A 20849-nucleotide genomic window follows, 5' to 3' on the forward strand; every position below is an offset into this window, starting at 1 on the left:
TCGAAGGCCTGTCTAAGGTTGTGACCGCTGTGTGCACAATTAAGGTGGGTCTGCAAATGCCCTCAGAAACGAAGAGACCCGACAGAATGCTGTCCTCCATCTGAGGAAAAGATGACTGACACAACAGCCAAGTGGCGACAACCATATTCTGTGCAGTATTTCCGGGAGGAATTTATTTATTGTTTAAAAAAACTACATTCCCCATCACAAAATTCCAGGGTGGGTTACAACAAATATATAAAACAAGATATTAAAAGAACATCTACAGCATGTTTCACATCCTGTTGGCTCCTAAGGATGATGTGTTCCCATTTTAAATGCGCACACAATGGTTGTGGCGTTTAGCTTGGGATTTTTAGCTGCTTTAAGTGTTATTACAGGTAAAACAAGACTGGGTTTTTTTAATGGCAGCCCTAGGATGATGTCATAATACTAAGTACAAATTTATGGTTGTTTGGGATGGATTTTATAAACCACCAAAAACCCTGTATGGAAACAGAATGGAAAAAGCTTAGGAAGGAACACATATGGAAGTGACAAGAGACTAGAAACAGACAGACTCGTCTGCCCTTGTTTTAAACCACTTCTGAGGGCACACTTGTCCATGCAAAGGTGGGTGCTTCACTGTAATAAGCGATGTTCAGGTATCATTTGGAATCTTGGTTCAGTTGAAAAACTCCTCTGCAGGCAATACTTCCAGAGGGGATACTAATATTATATCTGCACGTGACAGAGAAAGTCTCACTATTACCCAATGAAAATTCAATGCAGTTTTCTGATGGATTCAGTGCTACCTAATGAAACAGACTTTTCTTCACTGTTTTTGGAATTATATGGCTCCTTTTAAAAATCATTATAGGAAAGATGGAGTAAAAAGAGTAGATGATAAAGAATGCTGAACTAGCTATATATTGTTTTATAGCATTTAATTACAATAGTTCAGTTTTCCTGTTGGTGAGGTACAAATTTTGATAACAAAACTAAAGCTATTGCAAGAGAAAATTTTACACGTAAAATTGCAAATGCATAGTTAGAAGATTTGCAATTTTCTACTTATGAGGGGCACTGGGTAAAACTCTCTTTTCCCCCTCATAAGTAGAAAATTGCAAATCTTCTGACTATGCATTTGCAATTTTACGTGTAAAATTTTCTCTTGCAATAGCTTTAAATCAGTTGAGAATGTCCTATCTGATTTACAGTTTTCCCTCACACCTTCTCTTTCATTAGTCATGTTCTACACAAGAGTGTTCAGAATAAGGTTCAACTCCTAAGTGATGCCAGGTGTGTAAAATAAATTTACATGTGTGGGGTTCTATTTGACCACATTACATTTAAACTGGATTCTTAGTGCCTGCATGTACAGCATTTGCCTATCAGCATGGCAGGCACACAGACCATGAATTCATGACCATCTCACACTGCATACGTAAGAACATGTCCCCCTGCACAGGGAAGTTTATTTTATATGCACCGAGAAGCAGCAATACAACTGGAAGATGCTGAATTTGGAAGGAAACACCCAGTCCGTTTTAACCTGTGCAGCCAATTTTTGAGCAGACACCTGAAAACACCCAGAGCAAAACCAGCTGCAGAGGTCTCTCCTTAAAAAAAATAACCCACTACTGAAGCAACTGATAAGAACATCAAGCTTCTTCATACACCCACAAATGGGGGGGGGGGAATTAACTTGTAAATTCATCTCAAATCTCACTATACACAGAAGAGACACCAGTAACTATGTGGAATTGCACCAGCAGAGGAGCACCAAAATGAAACAAAGCCCACCAGAGTCACGCTTAGGAGAAAGATGCAAAACCTCAATGGGAGGAAGCTTGCAGGGCGGGGTTTTTATTCAATACCAATGGGAGCATTTCCACTGACTTAACTGATCTTTTCATATCGTTCCCCCAGTGAGCGGCAGAACCCGGCAGTGGTTGTGCTAGCTGTCTCTCAAGACCCCGAAAGGCACATTCCCTTTACAAGCACATTCTCGGCTTGCCTTGATGAGAAAGATGCATCCTGAAAGGGGACAGGGAAAGTGCCAGGAGTTGCTGGCGTCGTCATGGGCTGCACATGCAAAACAGCTGCACAGCAACCAGGAGGCGCGTCTGGAATTACTTACCCTTGAGACCAAGAACACTTACGCAGTTACTTTTGATGAGGGTTAGAGGTCTGCGATGCAATTTTCTTGTATATATTTTAACAGAAACATTCCACATTATAGTTCAGTGTGTGGAAGGGAAGACAGAGAGGGAGACTCACACAAAAGGGGGGGGGCAAAGATTTGTCTTCAAGTTATGGCTGAAACACTGAAGCACGTATGGTTGGGGTTTGGTTTTTTTTTACTAATCCATATAGGGTGATTTTGGGAACCAATCTTGGCAAATTTAAAATCCAAGACACTTCGCCTTCTTCTTGGAGCTGATGAAAGGATCGGTGCCTCATTCATTACTGTTGTTGTCTGGGACTACATGGATGACTACAAAATCCAGAATAGGAAGTGAAAATGCCAACGCCAGCAGACACACTAACGTAAACACGCTGGTCCTGCTTTCTGAACATAACACATTATTGAGAAAAGGTTCATTAGGCAAGTATTAGCATAACGAGCCAACAATTTCTATTGTTTTCTATGGGAGAAATCCCAATAAATTCCTGACAGCCTGATAAAACAAGGGGACAGAAGGACCATTGTGTTTAATTTGTATCTGCACCAGCATGATCCAGTCACCCTCCCCAGATCTTCCACCTCTGACCTAAGCTACTGCCCTCCTGGCAGTGGTCCTGTCCCTTTGATGCCAGTTTTTGGACCATTCCCTCCCCCCACCCCCCGAGCTGGCCAGTGAGTCAGTGGTGCTGCTGTGTGAGCCTGCAAGGGCTGCTCCTCCATTGGTGCAGCCACCGCCTACTTCTTCCTCCTCCTCCCCAGGCACTGTGAAGCTGCCTCCTTGGTTGTCAAGATGGACGCCGAGCCGCTGCTGTCCCTGAGTGGAAAAGCAATGGAAAGTACATTGGAGCCAAGCCTGGCTGGCAACTGGGGTGGTGTGGATGAAGAAGAGGACAAGGGGGGCTTGGGCTTCCTCCTTGGCATCGCCCTCGCTGCTTCCAGGGCAGTCAGCAGGTCTTGTCATTGCAGCAGTGGCCAGAGGAGGAAGAGCTGGTGGTGCTGCCAGTTTGGACCTCGCAGGTCGGAGGTCGGAGAAGGTCTGAGGGAGGGCAACTGGGTCATGCCAATGTAGGTATATAGTAGGAAAACGTTGGCCTTTCTTTCAAAATAAAATGCAGCATTAAGGAAAGCTGTTCTCGCAGGTCTGGCTGCTCGGATATCTGAGTCAGCCATTTGTGTAATGAGGACTGGGTACAAATTCCCCATGTTCAGATAAGTGAATTTTCACATAATGAGAGTTCAGAGAGTGGGACCTGCACATACTTCAAAATCTTGATAAGGCAATTCTCCGTTGCTACTTTCTGTGATGTTTATTTCTCCTATATTTTTCAGGCCTCTGAAAATAATCCATATAGTTATAGTAGACTGAGTGCTCCATCCTGGTAGTCCTATAGGCGGTAAACCAAGCTACTGAGCATCCTGGAAGGGGCATTGCTGGTGGTCTGGTAGCAATTTAATAGAAGTTGTATGGTGGGTGGGAATGCATCATGCTGGGAGTGACCAGCAAAGGCATGCAAACTAGTAATTCTACTATCCCTAGAAGGATTCCCCAGCAGCAGATCCTATTTGGTTGGTATTACCATCAGCACATTTCAATTTCACAGAATACAACGAATGCAGAAAAGGCGCATGCATGCTCACATGCTCATCCTCTGTGTCTGTTATGCACAGAAGATGGTCAGTTAACACCATGTAATCCCCTAGAGTGAATGAACAGAATAATCATTGAAGCAGCCTCCTGTTTCTAGTTTATGAAAGGCCATCTTTGCTGGTGATAACAGGGAGGATGTGAATCAGGATCACTGTTCCAGGCCCCACACTTAACTGGTGGGCCCCACCTGGAAGAACCTCCCCCCCCCCGGCAGTACTTAACAAGGTGGCCAAGGGCATCCACTGCAGTCTTGCGGGCCCCACTGGCTGTGAACATCTTGAGAGCTGTGTGGGCACGAGGCTGCCATCTGCAACATCCCCTGTGACCTTCAAGGTGCTTCGAGCAGCAGCCAACAATGAATCACTGCTATTGGGGCTGGCAAGGAGGAGGAACAGAAACAACATTTGTTTCCCCTTTCATAAAATGTGTACACCACTGGATTGGGGGGGGGGACCCCACAAAGTGGCTTATGAAAATAAATGGCACTAGCTCTGGCTGCTCGGAGGAGGAGGAGAATGGAGGAAAGAATGACCTCAATAAGACCCCCACCCTCTGAAGGGAATCATACTCCCTAGTTATACTTTCAGTGGGGACCAGAATGTCTGAGCAGGAGCAAGGCCCTTTGAATTCAGTGAGGCTTACCCATAAGTAACAAAAAGCCGAGGTAACAAAAATCTGCTTGCACTACAAACCATTCCAGAACCTATTCAAGTGTGGATTCATTACCCAGAATTAAATTAATTAGTATTTCACTCGAAAAGCACTGAAGTTTTCAGACATCTGTGACGGGAGTTCAGGGGTAAGATGTGGAGCGGAGAGCTTCTCACTAAGAGCAACTGGCGTGCTTTCAAGGTGATCTAGCATGAGAAATGAAGTCCCTGAGAATAAAAACGAGGGCCTGGGATGTTTAGTCCAGTCCACTTCCAGTCCTACGTCTTTACTCCCCTATTCTTTAATGAGTTGTTTTGTAAAAAGTTGGAATCTGTGAGTGAATTGTGGGAAATATTTTTCTTCCTATGTGTTCCTTAAAATTCTGCCTCCCCCCCCCCCCAAATGATGTGTAGATTGATTTCAAAGAAATTAAGCACTTCCTCTGTTTGTTAATGCTGGGGAAGAAAAGGATTGCAACCTCAATTTAATTTAATTTATGAGGAAGGAATTATGTGGTGATTGATGAATGGGGGTAAATTAACTGAAGAGAAACTGATGGTTACAGATACAAATGCACTCATTTTGCATTGTATTTTATTAGAGGTTCCTCACTGAGAAGATCAGCAACCCCAAACCCACTTCTCTGAAAAGACAGTTCCTCACCACCACCACCTTCCTATGTAACATGCAGCAGCTGGGGGGGGGGGCACTAGCAGTGTCCCAGAGCGCACTCCCAGTTTCAAAAATCTCAAGTTCATTTCCCAGCAGACATTCAGGGGTTTCAGATTGTGAGCCAGAGTGGGGGAAAGATGGAAAAGTACTGGCTTAGCACAAGGCCCCTTAAATGCCACAAAGAGCCGTCACTGTAACCAGATAACTACGATTCACAATACAGTGAGTGTTAAATAAACAAGCTGCATGCACACAATATTTATGTACATCCAATGTAATTTTTTAGGTTCATTTTTGGTTCTCAATCGTGAGGTGCCTCACTTCCGATTTTAATGAAACAAGAACTGTAAGAGTCTTTCGTGACCACTTCCAACTGTTATTTTCCATGAGTCTTGATGGGGTTAGAAGGTGGAAAGCCTGCTAGTACAATATGGATAGCTTTGCACTTTCCATTACAGTGGTACCTTGGGTTACAGACGCTTCAGGTTACAGACTCCGCTAACCCAGATATAGTACCTCAGGTTAAGAACTTTACTTCAGGATGAGAACAGAAATCATGTGGCGGCAGCGGGAGGCCCCATTAGCTAAAGTGGTACCTCAGGTTAAGAACAGTTTCAGGTTAAGAACAGACCTCCAGAACAAATTAAGTTCTTAACCCGAGATACCACTGTATTGTATTCAACATTGGTTGAGATCCTTTGTTTACGGGCTATAAGTTTTTTTAGCTCCTCCCTGTTTAATGCATGCAGAGGACTCAGTGGTGTCTTTCAGCCCACCAGCACAACAAAAATCAGGATTCTGAGGCTGAAACTAAACAACTGTCACTAGATGCTCAGATAGAGAACGGTGCCTTTTCCAGCTCCAGCTGGTTCACCAGCTATGACTCCTTTCAGACAGAGATGATTTGGCCAATGTAGTCTATGCTCTGGTAACCTCCAGATCAGATCACTGCAACATGCTCTTTGTGGGGCTGCCCTTGAAGATGACACAGAACCTTCAGTTGGTCCAAAATGTAGCAGCCCAATTACTGCCTGGGGTTCCATTTGGATCTCATGTACCCATTGTTTTAAAACAGCTGCCTTGGTTGCCACTTCATTTCCGGGCCCAATTCAAGATGTCCACATAGAATCATAGAATCTTCCAACTCTTAAGATTCAATGAGTACACCACTGTTGTATTGTTGGTTGATGTTGCCCTGCTGGTACAAGTTTCCTCACAATAAAGTTGAGCTTATTGGTCATGAATCCATAGACCCTGACCCTCACAGACACCATCGCTTGACCCCAATGCACCGAAGACACTAAGCACCTCCTATTCCACAATGCCCAGCAAATGGTCCAGGGAGGACAGCAGGTGAAACCTGCATCGAGGAGAAACACTTGCATTAGGCAGGGTGTTGACCCTTTAAGCAATTACTTACTTAACATAAAGATATACCATATTTTTCCGCCCCCATGTATAAGACACCCCCTATTTGGGGGGACTCTGATTTGGGGACTCCCCACTCTGCACTATCTGTGTATAAGACGAGCCCAGATTTTGAACATTATTTTAGAGTAAAAAAAATAGTCTTATACACAGAAAAGTACGGTAAATTGGGGCAAAAACCTGCTCTCAGCTAATCAGGCAGCAAACTTTTGACAATAAATATATTGCATTAACACCTGCACCATGTTAAAGCACTCTCATAAAAAACCCTGCACCATCTTAAAGCACTCTCACGTTTTCTCCCATAGGAGTCAATGCTTCTTCTAAGATGTTGGGTTGTATCCCATGCTGCTGTTGCATTAGTTGAACGAATGTCTGCTCACACAACAGGACTTTCTCTTCCTTTTCTCCCCGCTAGAAACCACTAAGCATGCACCCTAAAAAAATCTGCTCCTGGTTGGGTGGTTTCTGGCCTGGAACAGCTTCTGGGGGCGCACAGAAGGCTGCAGGATGGAGGAGATGTCCCACTGTCTGAGCAAAAGTCTGTTCTACTTGCACAACAGCAGTGTTGTCTACAAACTTATGTCTGTTACAGGACACCATCTAAAAAACAAGGAAGTATATCTCATTTCAGCACTATTGCACTTACCCAAATTCAAATTTAAATCAATTGATTAACCAAGTAACTCATTAAAGCTCACGACTGATTAGCTAAGGTTTCTTTAATTGGAATAACAATCCTAAGCTGGCAACCTGGTGACAAACTTTAGAATTTACGTGCGTATATGTGAACACACATTAACACCAACAGTTGATATGGGTGAATATGAAAATCTTCATGCACTTCCCAGTGAACTTCATGGATGGGTCTGATGTGGACAGAAAGGTGTCTCATCATCCCAAATCACTAGCTTCATGCAACAAATGACAACCAGAGCTGGTTTGGGGCCACTCTGTCTCTCTGATGAAGGCAAGTTGGAAAATTAAAGCCTTAAAATCTGTGAGTTTGGATGTATAATTATTGCTCTTCTGGTCTTTGCTACTATGCAATCAAACTTTCATCAAAGAAAGGAATTTTCTGCTACAAAATCAATATGAAAACATCAAGAAAAATAAATCTAATTTCTTTGAATTATGTATCTTCAAGTGTATTTTAAATAAAGAACAGTTATCACTAAGCCTTCATAGGAACAGCAAAGAAATACAGCACTGTTTCAAATTTCTGACTGCCATTGTATTCATACATAACAGTAACTTCAGTCTTTTTCCTTCTGGGGACAATTTTCCTAAACAAACACTTATCTTGATGCCTAACTTAACCAATCTCTAGTAATTTGTATAATCTAACAGATAGCTGCAGAAAAAAAAAACTGAGGTTCAACGAAAAGCAGACTAAGGGAAGGGGTGGAATATACAGCATCTTATTAGCTTCTGGGCGCAGAAGTGAATTTATCACACACTTAAAACTAACGTGCTCAGCCCAATTATAATATCTTGTGGGCAAAGAAATTAATTAAAGAGTAGAATGATTAAGGGCCCAGCAGCAAACCAAGTTTGAAAAATAAATAAGGTCTTTTTGTTAGGGTTTCCTCAAAAGGAAAGAAAAAGAAAGAAAGAAAGAAAGAAAGAAAGAAAGAAAGAAAGAAAGAAAGAAAGAAAGAAATTCAACTGGTAATATAAGTAGGTAATCTTTTTAGGGGTTCCGTGCATTGTAAATGAGACTGGCAGTCCAGGTCATAGTTCTGCTCTCCAACTTTGTGATTTGCTAATGTGAAACACATGCATCCCTTTTGCACAAAGTTCAAATAACCCTGGAATTCCAAGAGTGTAGCTCAGTGACTGAACCAGAACAAGGGCAGAACTTGTCAGGATTTAAGAGCTTTCAGCAAAGCCCTTCAATTGCAGTCAGCACCCCATTCCTTAGAAGGATATCAATTATAGATAGTGAGTTGCTTTAGCAAGGGGAGTCAGTGCTGTCAGACACTAGATAGACAACCATGAAGAATCATGAATCTTTCTATTAACTGTAAAGGAGAGGGAGGCTGGTGGCAGGGGCGGGGGTGGTGGTAGAGGGAAAGGATGGATAGGTGCTATAAATAAGGCAGACCCTCTGAATAGTTTAACACACTGCCTGTTAGAGCATGCATCACAAACATTTTAAGAAATTTCAGTTCTAAACAGCACATGGAACTTGAAAATTCGCTCCAACTAATGAAAATTGCTACAGCGTCAAAAACTACCCAAGTGGTTTGATCATTATTATATTAGTCTGTATATTTATTTTGCTTATCCACTCACAGGATGGGACAGTCTGGATATGAACTGGAAACTGGTGGCTCCACGCTGCATTTTTAAATGCTGTTTAAGAATCTTGAGACAGCAATGAATAAAAGTATAATTTCCTTCCACCTAGGATGACCACTGCCAGCTATGTGACCTTTAACATCTAAGCTATGGCATTACCTGAAATGCTACTGAAAGATTCCGGTAACAGCAGGAAAAAATGACAACATCACAGCATATGCTATTGGCATGGTATTCAGCATTGAGATGGCCGTTGGCACATCCCACTTATTTGCTGGTGCAGCAAACTCTAAAGCTGTGATTTTCAAAACTTTTGGCCTTGCAGAAACCTTCATATATTTGGTCACCTGCTGCAGAACACTTGGGAGATTGGGGAAGCCAGGGAAGCACCCACTAAATTTGTAGAGTGCACTGAATAGGCCCACGGAAAGAACGTCCTAGAAGAGTAGAAGTTGGTCTGCTATTATCATGCTTTATATCAAAGAAAGCCTTATGAGCTTCCATGGAACACAGTTTGAAAACAACTGCTCTAGTGAGTTTGACTGCTCTAGGAGACTTTGACACTCCCTTCTTGGGGAAATACGTTTCCATTGGTCATTGATGGTCTTTCAGAGCCAGCTAAAAACCTATTTATTTACTTGGAGTTTTAGGTGTCCCAGGGCCAAATTGTAATCATTTTAATGCTTGTGTGCTTAGCTATTTACTGTTCTTGTGGAACATTTTGCAATGGTGTTCTAATGGTATGATACCTCCCTACCCTGGGCTCCTGTATGGAAGGGCAGTGCAGCAGTCAGATAAATAAATGTGATATGCTACAGCACTGGTCTGTGACTTGTGGGTCGTGGCCTGATCCAAGGTGGGTCACAACTACCATGCAAATATATAGAAGAACATTAAGAAGTAGGTCTCCGAATGCATGTTTAAGTTAAAAGTGGATCCTGGGTTTGAAAATGTTGAAGATACCTGTGTTATAGTGAACAAAACATGATGTAATAGCATTGACTTTAATAGGCTCACACTCATGTAGGACTTGCCTCTCTGATTTGTAGAAGAAAGGAAGATACTTGGAAGCGGAATCTGGAGCAGAGAAGCAGCAGGCAGGGAAAGGGTTGTGCACTTTGCCCTTCATAGACTAACAGGGCTGCAAGGAGGATAAAATGGCAGCAACTCTAGCCACACACTGAGCTCTTGTAGCTTGGAAAAGAAAGTTACAAATGGAATAAAATAGATCTCTGTAAAAAAAACACTTACTTGTCTATAAATCTCTATGAATCTAAGGTGCTGCTTTCAGTTCTTTGGAAGAAAGTACAGGATGCAAACAGAACAAACTGACACATTCCAGCAAGCCAGGTAAACAAATGTCATTTTTTGAGATAAAAAGTATTATATTACTTGGCTTCTATGTTATATAAAATTCACCTAATGCTTTCGACGAATGAGTGAATAACACCTGAGGCCAGATAAATATCACTTATTTAGTTCTTATGTAACTCTCACCTGGAAACTCAGATTATATACTGCATGTTACAGTGACTTTTGGTAAAATGTTGACATGCCTATGAAATCACCTATACTCCATGGCTTGCTTGCTGAGCATTCAAAAACCTAGAACAGTGTGAACAGTGACAGTTGGCTAAAGTGGGGAAATTGTGTTTGAACATTTTTTAAAGAAACACCTGGGTTGTCAACTTTCAAGTGTGAATGTCATCTTTTACATACTTTTGGATGTCACTTGTAATGTAGATATCATAGGAGGTATGTTAAGAAAGCAGAAACAATAGGATTCATTAATACATATTTACTTTTAAGTAGCTAGTATTAACTCTCCTGCCACTAATGCTATAGGGTTTTGCCTTCATCCAAGGGAACTACAATAACACAATGTACTCTTATTCTACCAAGTAATCCACTTCAGCTTACACAACACACACAACAGAAAATTGATACATAAAATGCACCACAAATCCTTTAGGGTTGGGGGGGGGGGCGTTTCTCAGTCTCCCCTTTCTATTGTTACAGTCCCATTTGAAAGGGAGGGGAATCAAACTTGGCAAGAGGTTAATAATAACTCGTGTCCAGCTTACTATTACTCAATAACTATCAAAGCCTCTGATTCAAAATAGTATTTTGTGGCTTACAGGATCAGAGCCATTACACTCTCTATTGAAGACTTTATTGAATTTTACACTAAGCTTTAGCTGACTGAACAGGTCAAACGCTATAGCTCAGAGTTTTGCTTTATTCGCAGAAACTCAAACTCCTCTCCAGTCGGCAATGCTGTTTGCAAAGAAACTTGACTCAGCAAAGGGTCACAGAACCTGCCCCTGCAGAAAAGGTCACATACTTTTCGAAACCAGCTCCTGAATGCCATTAACTTACATGCACTAGCTGCTCCTGCGTGTCAAACTCTCGCGAACAGCCTTCCCAATGGCAGTTTGTCTCGTAGACCACTTCAGGCTCCTGCTTGCTTTCATCTTTGTCCCCTTCTTCTTTAACTAACGTCATGCCTTCAGGTGGCTCCTGGGGGAGTGGGGATGAAGAGAAGAGGGAAAGGGTGTAAGAAAGAGGGGCAGAATCCCCTAGCTTCAAAAGTACCAGAAGGGTGTGGGAAGGAAACCTCATTCACTGCCTTTCAGCAAAACCCCAAAGCCCAGAGTTAATCTTGTAAAGCAAAGAATGAGAAATGGACAATTTCTGCACAGCTGTGTCATGTGCTCCCTAACTATTTTGAGAAAACCCGAAGATATATGGCTCCTATGGACTTTCCATTTGCTTCTAAGACTTTTGGCTAAGGTCCTGGCTGTCATGGGTGCAAAGCCTAAGTTCTCAACTTGTGAAATGAGGATGGCAAAAGACAGAATTGTTTGGGAAACCAGTGGGATATGGAGATGCTGTTAACCAGTCTAAGCCTGATTGATTGGGAGGACTATAAATCAAGCCACAATTTTAAACAGGGCAGTCCTCTCAGGCACAGGTGCCGTAAGAACGGTGGTCAACGATCATCAGCAAAATGCAGGTGTTGGCCAGGCAGCATGGTGTTCAGGTGGCTGGTCAAAAATGGGTTACATCCTCTGAGTCATGGCCTCTGAACTACCTGGAAACTGCAACCTTTCCACAGCAGATGTTCATTTTACCATGACTGAGCAACTTTGGAGTTTCCTTACCTATACATTTTTTTGGTCCTTCCTTTCTAACAATGAAAACAAGAAGACTTATTGTAGTGATTCATGATTGCACAGACATATGCAGCCACACAAAAGTAGAGCAGTCATTTTATATCATTCTAGTATTATGGACTGTTATGCATCAGGGTGTAAAACTTCAGCATTCAACTCTTCTTAGACAGAGAAATACGTTGAGTTAGCAAAGCTGACGGGGAAGATCTGGAATCAGCGTGACGAACTGTTTCAAAAGGACTGGAGCAAATTTATATTATATATGAAAGAGTATTGTAAACATCTGAAAATGTTTGTAGCTTTGAGTTGAAATGTTTTGTAATGACAATATAAGGAACTGATTTACATTTAACAAGGGGAAATATAAAAATAAGAGAGAAGGTAAAAAAGTGGTTATAGAAATGCTAAGATTAAAGTAAATATATATGGAAGTCAGGAAGAGGGGTGGGAGGAGGTCGATGCTCTGGTAAGAGCGAGGTTTGAGTATACTGATGTATGTATGGATATTGTGATTACAAAAACTGAAAATGTAATAAAAATTATTTTTTAAAAAAAATAGACAGAGAAACAATTTTATATGTGTGAAATTCTATGCATAGCCAAGCAGGTCAGGGGTTGTTGGCAAATATCTGTCTTGAGAGACAATGAAGCAACGCCTCCGGGGTGAAGTCAAACCGCTGCATTAGCAGCACCAAAGTGACCTCCCCAGGGCACAAGCCTGGGCAGTGTGTACAGAGGTGCTAGGCTGCCCAGGCGACAAGACCCGTCCCCCCCCCCCCCGACCTCATTGATGTGGTCCAGAAGAAAAGCAGGAAGGAAAGGAAAATACATTTGACAGCAGCTTGGCTGCAGGAGTTGCCAGAAGGAGGTGCACAAGGCACCATCCAACTGCCTTAGGGACTCCACTCCAGGGTTGTGTTTACTCTTCAGCCTTTTCTTCTCCCAAAGATATCCCACAAGGCAGTGGAGGTTTAGGACCAGAGTTTTCCTAGGTGGGCTACCTTCCCAGGTTGACCAGCCCCATCTGCCCCTCACTTCCCTCTACAGCATGTGCAGAAATCACCTTCTTGACCACTGAACCCGCTATTGGCTTCATCTGCTCAATCTGCCAGAGCTTGTTTTTGCATGCATGGGAAGTCCCTAACTCACCAAAGTTTGAGACCCATTGATGACCCTCACTAGGTTTAGCTGTTCCCAGGATGTGGTCGCTGTTGCATTCTGACAGCTTCTAGAAGTCACAGGTGAAAGCTGAGTGCAGGGTGGGGACCAAAGGTGGACAAGCTACACCAGAAGAAGCATGATTTTCGCCACCACCACCCATACTACTCCTCCCTAACACCCCAGGATTAGGGATAGGTACACAGTATGTACATTGAGGCCATAGCCTCAGAGGGAAAATGTGGAAATAATTTGTGGATGATGAATAGCTAAGAGAAAAAGGTATTTGTGGACCTTCGTTGTTTTACCTGCATGCTTCCTGCACCTGGGCTGGGGAGGTCGTCATCTGGTTTTATCTTTGAACGCTTGTTATGCATCGGGTCACCTGTGCTGCTCACTGCAGACTCGCTCGTGGGTTTGCTCTGCTGTACATATTTACGTCCCAAAAGATACAAATACATGATTTCAAACAGATACAAGCAGACCCTTCTGAGCAGATTTATTTGGACAATTTCCAGAAGGGGAGCAATATTTGCCTCTTTAGCAAAAACAATCAAGGCTCATAGCACCTTAAAGACCAACAAATTTATTATAGCATAAGTTTTATAAACTACAGATGATTTAATCAGATGATAACATGTCTTTCGGGGGGGTGTATGTGTAGACACACACAGAGAGGTATATAGACATACAGGTGTGGGCGTGTGTGTGTCTTAGAGGTGTGCATTAGGTTTGTGTACTTCCCAAACCGCAAGGCCCATAGCGATGAGTCAGGTGAGGTTTTCATACACACAAGTTAAATTGCCCTGTTAGCCAGGCGCCTTGTACATGGCCGCTTTGCTTACAAACCAGGATCAGCAGGGGGAGTTTTGCCACTAACTTCTGTGGGATATGAATTGTACTCATTTTACTTTAGCTTATTACCGCTTTCTGCACCCTTTGCTTGAACATTCTAAAACTGTCAGATCCAAAACACAGAAACTGAAATATTTATAAGGGATGGAAAGCACTCTATCAATCTGAAACCATGATACACTCTGGGTAATTTATAATAAAAGATTGCATATACTGCTGCCCCAAGGTACTTGTTAGCCAATCTGCTCAGTGGCTGTGGTGATTAATCGCTAACATGACAATGTGGTTGGCTTACAAAAAAAGACCCAAACAAATTAGCAGTGTGCAAAAGCTTCTCTTCTATATTCCCTTACCTGTGTGGATTCCGATGGACCTGAACTGATCTGGACAGGATTCAAGACGCTAGGAATGCCAGGAATAGGCCTCTGCGTAGGAAAGGTTGGCGCAGGATGGATAAGTGGAGGGCTGTGTCCGAAGGCCGAGCCCAGGCTCTGCTGACGACTGAGGATTTGTTGATGCATCTGTTGAAGGGATACTGGGGTGGGAGGGTATGCGAAACTCAGAGCAGGGCTGCGTTGCGGGGAAGGGAAAGGGGAGTAAGTAAAATTAGCCACAGAATCAAGCAAAGACACGTGACATTTTGGCAACTTCAAAACATGGTTGAGGATCATTAGCTGTTCCAAACCATGGACTCAGCTATACAGCTGCAAATAAAACGTTTTAAGTGTGCTTTAAGTGCAATATACAATGTGACACTAGATGGCGGCGGTGAGCCTTATGGAAAATTCAATGTATTTTTAAAGATGCTTTTTTAAAAAGTGGACGCGGGTGGCGCTGTGGGTAAAACCTCAGTGCCTAGGACTTGTTGATCGTATGGTCGGCAGTTCGAATCCCCGCGGCGGGGTGCGCTACCGTCGTTCGGTCCCAGCTCCTGCCCACCTAGCAGTTCGAAAGCACTCTTAAGTGCAAGTAGATAAATAGGTACCGCTTTATAGCGGGAAGGTAAACGGCGTTTCCGTGTGCTGCGCTGGTGCTGGCTCGCCAGCTGCAGCTTCGTCACGCTGGCCACATGACCCGGAAGTGTCTTCGGACGGCACTGGCTCACGGCCTCTAGAGCGAGATGAGCACGCAACCCTAGAGTTGGACACGACTGGCCCGTACGGGCAGGGGTGCCTTTACCTTTTACCTTTTAAAAAGCATTTGCAGAACACTATTTTATATGTGTGTAGATTCCACCCATGAAACCACAGCTTCCCAGTTTGGATGAAACAGGAAACAATGTAGTTAATTAAAAACTCCCTGGGTTTAACTGCAGTGCTCCAAGAAGGGAAGAGGAAAGGATCTTTGCATGCAAGAAAGAGGCTCATGCATATCATGACGTTTTAACTGAAATATGACATTTGTTTACCTAGTTTCATGACGAAATATAGTTTGGCTGCTGAATGACACTCTTTTGGTAGATGCAAACATATATACAAAAACACTATATTATGTCAAGTATTAAGCACAAATAAGTTATTCAATATCGAGAACAATGTAGCTTTGATACTGATGGATAATACTGATTTTTGGCAACTAATTATTGACTGGACAACTGCCAGTTGCTCTGATGCTCCTTCACCTCCCTCCATTCACGCCATTCCTCTCTCTCCTCTCTCCACAATGGCTGCTATGATAACTGAATACAGTTACATTTCTCCCTCTTCTACTAAGGTCACAGTCCTAAACACAATTTTCACCGTGTCAGCCTCATTAAATGCAGTGGGACAAGTTCCAGTGAACGTTTGTAGGGTTTCAGTGTAGCGTGTTTGGCTGAGGATGCAGTCAGCCAAGCAAGTTCTACTCCTCTCAGCCTTGATGGGCTGCTACTCATTTGGGGTTGGGAGACAGAAGAGGACCTGAGCAAGGCAGAAAGTCAGTTCACCACTACAACAGCTGCATGCGTAGCTCAGAGTCTTACTAGAATTAAAGGGACTTAAATACCAATAAAGGGATCTTATTCCTGCAGCAGAATTTAGAAGGTGGGTCGTACAAGGAATGCTAGATTACCTGCTGCTTCTCTACCGAATTTTTGATTCTATTAATCCAAAAGAAATAGGCCTCTATCTTTGGATTCATGTCCATGGTTTGAGGCAAGGTATGATTTCATTTATTCATACATCCCATATACAATAATGGTCCCTCCATATACTGGACATGCATGATTTCCTCAACTAGAATAAGGCCTGAACACTTTCTGTTATGGGCACTCTGTTATTCCAGACCAAATTAATATTCCCTAAATAAAAAAGACTTTCCTCTCTGAGGAGAAATAAAATCTTACATTTGTGTGCATGACCTCCTTCCTTCCCCCAACAATGTCATCTGATAAGCACGTCCTACCTTGGTGCCATCTTGCTCAAATGTCTGGGGTTTGAAAAATATGCAGAATAACCTGGTTTACTTCATACAGTATGTATTCTCCTACAAAGGAGGGTAGCAGGGATGGAGAACCTGCAGCCTTTCAGGTGTTGCTGCCCTGCAACTCCCGCATTCAGGGCCACTGGCCATGCTGATGGGGGATGATAGCTGGAATCCAACAATATTTGGAGGGCCACAGATTCCCCATTCCTGTTCCGCAGCATTTAAGATTGCAAGTGATGACAGACTTCAGATACCATCTGTATGTAGCTGCGCTGCTGTATTATAGAAAGCAACGGTCAAGTTTCCTATTTTCATATTAAGTTGGAATCACTGTGAAATACATCCCCTTGAGAGACTGTGTGTTGCAGTGACTAGCATGGGGAATAACTGGGTTCAAATCCCTGCTTAGTCATGGGGCTCATTGGATAATTTTGCGAAAGTCACCATTTCCCACTGCCTGACCCATCGCACAGGATAGGAACAAACAGAAAAGAAGTCCCAAGCAATTTTAGTGGGAAACATCAGATTTCCCTTAGTAAAGAGATTCCTCAAAACATGCTGGGAACCAGCTCTGTCTGTGCAACTGTATTATTTTACTCCTTGCTTTTTCAACAGTTGCCTTTGATCCTCTCTACCGTGTTGTTGTGGGTGGGTAGACTATGGGTGGGTGGGTGTGCATGCCCCCTGACCTCCTTGGGGGAAATTAAAAAAAAATGTAATTGTATGTATTTGTTTGTTTTTAAAATGACATAATTTGGATCTATTTGTCCCTAAAATCATATTAGTGGTGTTTTTTTACAAGTACAAGAGGGTTAAAATGATAGAACATAGGCATGCATGAGTTTGTATAGTATATTAATGAACCAAAGAGAGTAGTTGTACCACTCCAATCTCAGGTTTCTGAAAGGGAGTGAGTGTGTGTGTGTGTGTGTGTGTGTGTGTGTGAAATCATTGTGTTCCGTGATGAATGGCTTGTACACTGAAGAATAAATTGAACAAACTGGCATAGAGCTCAGTGAACATGAAATCAGCTATTAGAAGAAAGCTTGTGAACAAATTCTGAAGCTGATATGCATCTTTTGATTAATGTCCTATCAATCATCCATAGAGGCTACCTTAGCTAAGTCGTGCTGTAATCATTCATGGTTGCTTACAGGGAACATAGGCAAGGACTAAGGGGCTGCAATAACTGAATATTATTACCAATTTCCCTCTGACTCTTACAGTGAACAATTACTGTTTCGGGGACATTTCTGCCTCCTTTTATTAAAAGGATACAATGTGGAATGAATAGGAAGTTCCTCAAAGGCTTCTAAAAATTTCCCTGGTGTTTTTAAATTGGCAAACTATTACAACTGGGAGATCTTCACGGCAATAACAGTAACCTATTCGCATCGAACCGCCTCTCGCCACCTCTTTATGAGCTGTAGTCAATTGGACAAAAGTGCATAGTCAGGAGCGAGAATTGTTCTTTAGCAGGAATTCAAATTCTTTCACCTATTTCAGAGTAATGTTTTCAGCTAATGTGCTTAATCATAGCAATAATTATGATGGCAGACTCTAAATTTGCATTAAACCCACCACTGACATTACAATGCACTTTGATTCCTGCAAATATGATACGTGTGCACATTTTTGTAGGCAATTAAATAAATTACAGTAATTTATTAAATTTAAAAAAGACCATTGGATCTTAATTTTGATGGTAAGCCACTGGCAAAAAAAAAAAAACTTGCAATGCTCCATTATATTTTCCAGAGGCTTTGATCCAATCTATTCATTTCTACATTACAAGACCTAGAGAGCGGTTTCCCAGTACCATTTTGCCAGAGCATGGCTGTTTAGGCTAGAGCATACTCTGGGAAATACAGTAGAGTAATGAAGTGATGACAGGTATTAGCATGCATAATGGGCTTTAATAGACATTTATTGTTGTTTAACTGGAAGGGGGAGCAGGGCTTTCCCACCGGAATATTTCTACATTGAGGCTCATTGATCACTAATTTCAGAGGGGAAAGAGGTTAATCCATCAGTTTCTGCAACCAAACGGCACTGATAGAAATTCTTTAGGTGACATTCTGGATGGTCTGAGCTTTCCATCTTTGCAAACAAATGAGTGATATGACAAGCATGGTGTTCAAAACACATTTAACCAATTGATTTTCTCTCCCCCTTGTAATAAGATCTAGAGACATATGAAAGAGTGGACCATGAGCCAAGATTAAAGAAATTGCTTCACACAGAGGAACATAACACTGCAAGATTATCAATAAAACTACTGTAAAACACCATGTCATCCATTCTTTTTCTTTATCTAAAGTTTGTTATTGCAATAAATAGCTGTTATTGAACAGTTTGCCTTTTCCTACAGCTTTTCCAAATTTTAGTACAGGCAGGTTTCAATCTACTCTTAAAAAATACTGAGCAAACCATTTTTGTTATTGTGCTTTCTCTTTGCTTTTGCAGAAGTGACTAACTTGCAATATTCCTACAAGTCATAATGGGAGGCAGGCATAGTTTTTCTCAGGTGCAAAATGGAATGCAACAATACGCAGTGGGATCCTAAACTTGCTTACTCAGAAATAAATCCCACCAAGATCAATATGGACTTATTCCTTAAGCAAGCTAACACTGCAGCCTTATGGCTGCAAACCTCTGTGTTTAAACCCCAGTTAGTATTTAATACTGAATTTTAAATTGTTGTAACTCGCCCTGGGACCCACTGGTGAAGGGAAGGTAACAAATTTAATAAAATAACAACAAAAACAATATATCTACATAGACCAGGCAGCCCATGTTTTTGGAGTACAACTCCCACCATCCCTGACTGTTGGCCATGCTGGATGGGCTGACAAGCGTTGGGCACACGTAACCTCTGAAGGCATTCCATTGGCTACAATAATGCGCGTAAGAGCGTGTTTGTGTGCTAAGGAGCAAAGAGGGCCTGCAGGTCAGCAATGCAGAACTGAACTGCAAAGCCATTATCCATAGGTCTAGTCCAGATACAGTGATTTCTATGGCCAGTACCCATACAGCATTGGCCCAGGTGTAAAGACTACTCACATCTGTATAGCAAGAGAAGGTGATAGTAAATAAACCTGTCCAGTCTTGACTACCTAGCAAAAAGAGTATTTCATACACAGCCCATTTCAATTCCCAGGGTTTCTTGTGGAAAACCTGAGAATTAAGTTTATGCTTATAACACAAATGGATTTGAAATGCCAGGCTCACCTCATGTACCATATTGAGGGGGTTTTGAATAAAAAAAGTCTACAGTGGCTGAGTATATGCAAATTTGTGTTTTCTCTCTTCTTTCTTTTGGAATGATGCTTGTGCCACAGGGTGGTCTGCTACAATAGACCAAATGCCCCTTTGCCCAGAGAACTTCTTCACTCAAGTTTTTTCTCCCTAAAAAAATGGGTTTGGGGGAGGGGGTGGGAACAGGACCCCCCCCCCAATGCAAGAACGGGGCTCCACAGAACTGGGGATTTTCATGGAGGCTCTGCCTCATAATTTATGCTGCTCTTTCACAACATGAACACTCCAGGTAATATGCACTAGAGAGGAGTTAGGTGCCTATTGTTCTCCATGGGCCTAATTCTGTTGGATTGCGGAGAAGTTCTATGTACAGCAAAACCAGGAAGGCAAACACACCCACCCTTATTAATCTGTCCTTATGTTTGCTTCACATTTTACAGTGTGTTTCTAAAACTCTGCAAGAAGAGGAACAGACCAGGAGTTTTAAAAACTAAGGGAGAACACCATTAATGTGTTTGTGTTCAAGGATTAGAAGGCTTTAACGAAAAACAACAACTCGGTTTTTTATTCCATTTCCAATATTGTAACAGATTTCAGAAAGAATGTGCCAGCATGGACTGGCTTTATATTTTATTCCTTTTTTCATTTCCCGTGAACTCTCTGCTCCAAGGCTGCAACCTTCTTTGCCTCTAATCCCCATTCTCTAAAATTTTAAAACTGGAGGTAAAACAGGTCAGCAAATTACATTTCGATTACATGAGGACATCATATTTTATGGAACTGACTTCAAGAAGAAGAAAAGCAGACCTTATAATCAAAACCAAACATTGTGGCTATTTTGTGGCTGTCCTCCTAAGTAGGTCACATTGTTGCTGGTCACAGTTGTGGAATTTACCTCAAAACAGCTGTTGTTAATTGTTAAGATATACAGTATTCTCTTTCGTGCACATTTGTCAAAACAGTCCATAACAGATATACAAGCCCCGGTTTTAAGAAAACTGTGAGAGCGCCAAAAAAGATCCATAAAATCTGGCTGTTGGGAAATGGTTGCTGGAAATGAAGAACCTCTCTCTGATTTTCATGTCTCAGTCATTCCCTTTAATTTCTACAGCATAGTAAGGTTGGG

General features: G+C 42.2%; 1 protein-coding gene across 4 annotated transcripts in view; it reads right to left on the bottom strand.

Annotated features, from left to right (window-relative positions):
* The window catches only part of GLI3 (GLI family zinc finger 3), a 237073-nt gene that overhangs the window by 36414 nt on the left and 179810 nt on the right, over positions 1-20849 (bottom strand). For 3 of the 4 annotated variants that reach the window (XM_080975698.1, XM_080975699.1, XM_080975701.1), the window contains 3 exons: positions 14416-14632; positions 13516-13632; positions 11253-11393 (listed from right to left, as the gene is read on the bottom strand). In XM_080975698.1, coding sequence (XP_080831824.1) covers positions 11253-11393; positions 13516-13632; positions 14416-14632 — 475 coding nt within the window. The remainder of the gene's footprint in view (positions 1-11252; positions 11394-13515; positions 13633-14415; positions 14633-20849) is intronic. The other variant, XM_080975700.1, reaches the window with a different exon arrangement.

The sequence above is a fragment of the Podarcis pityusensis genome (genome assembly GCF_964106645.2).
Source record: "Podarcis pityusensis genome assembly, chromosome: 12".
Lineage (NCBI taxonomy): Eukaryota > Metazoa > Chordata > Lepidosauria > Squamata > Lacertidae > Podarcis > Podarcis pityusensis.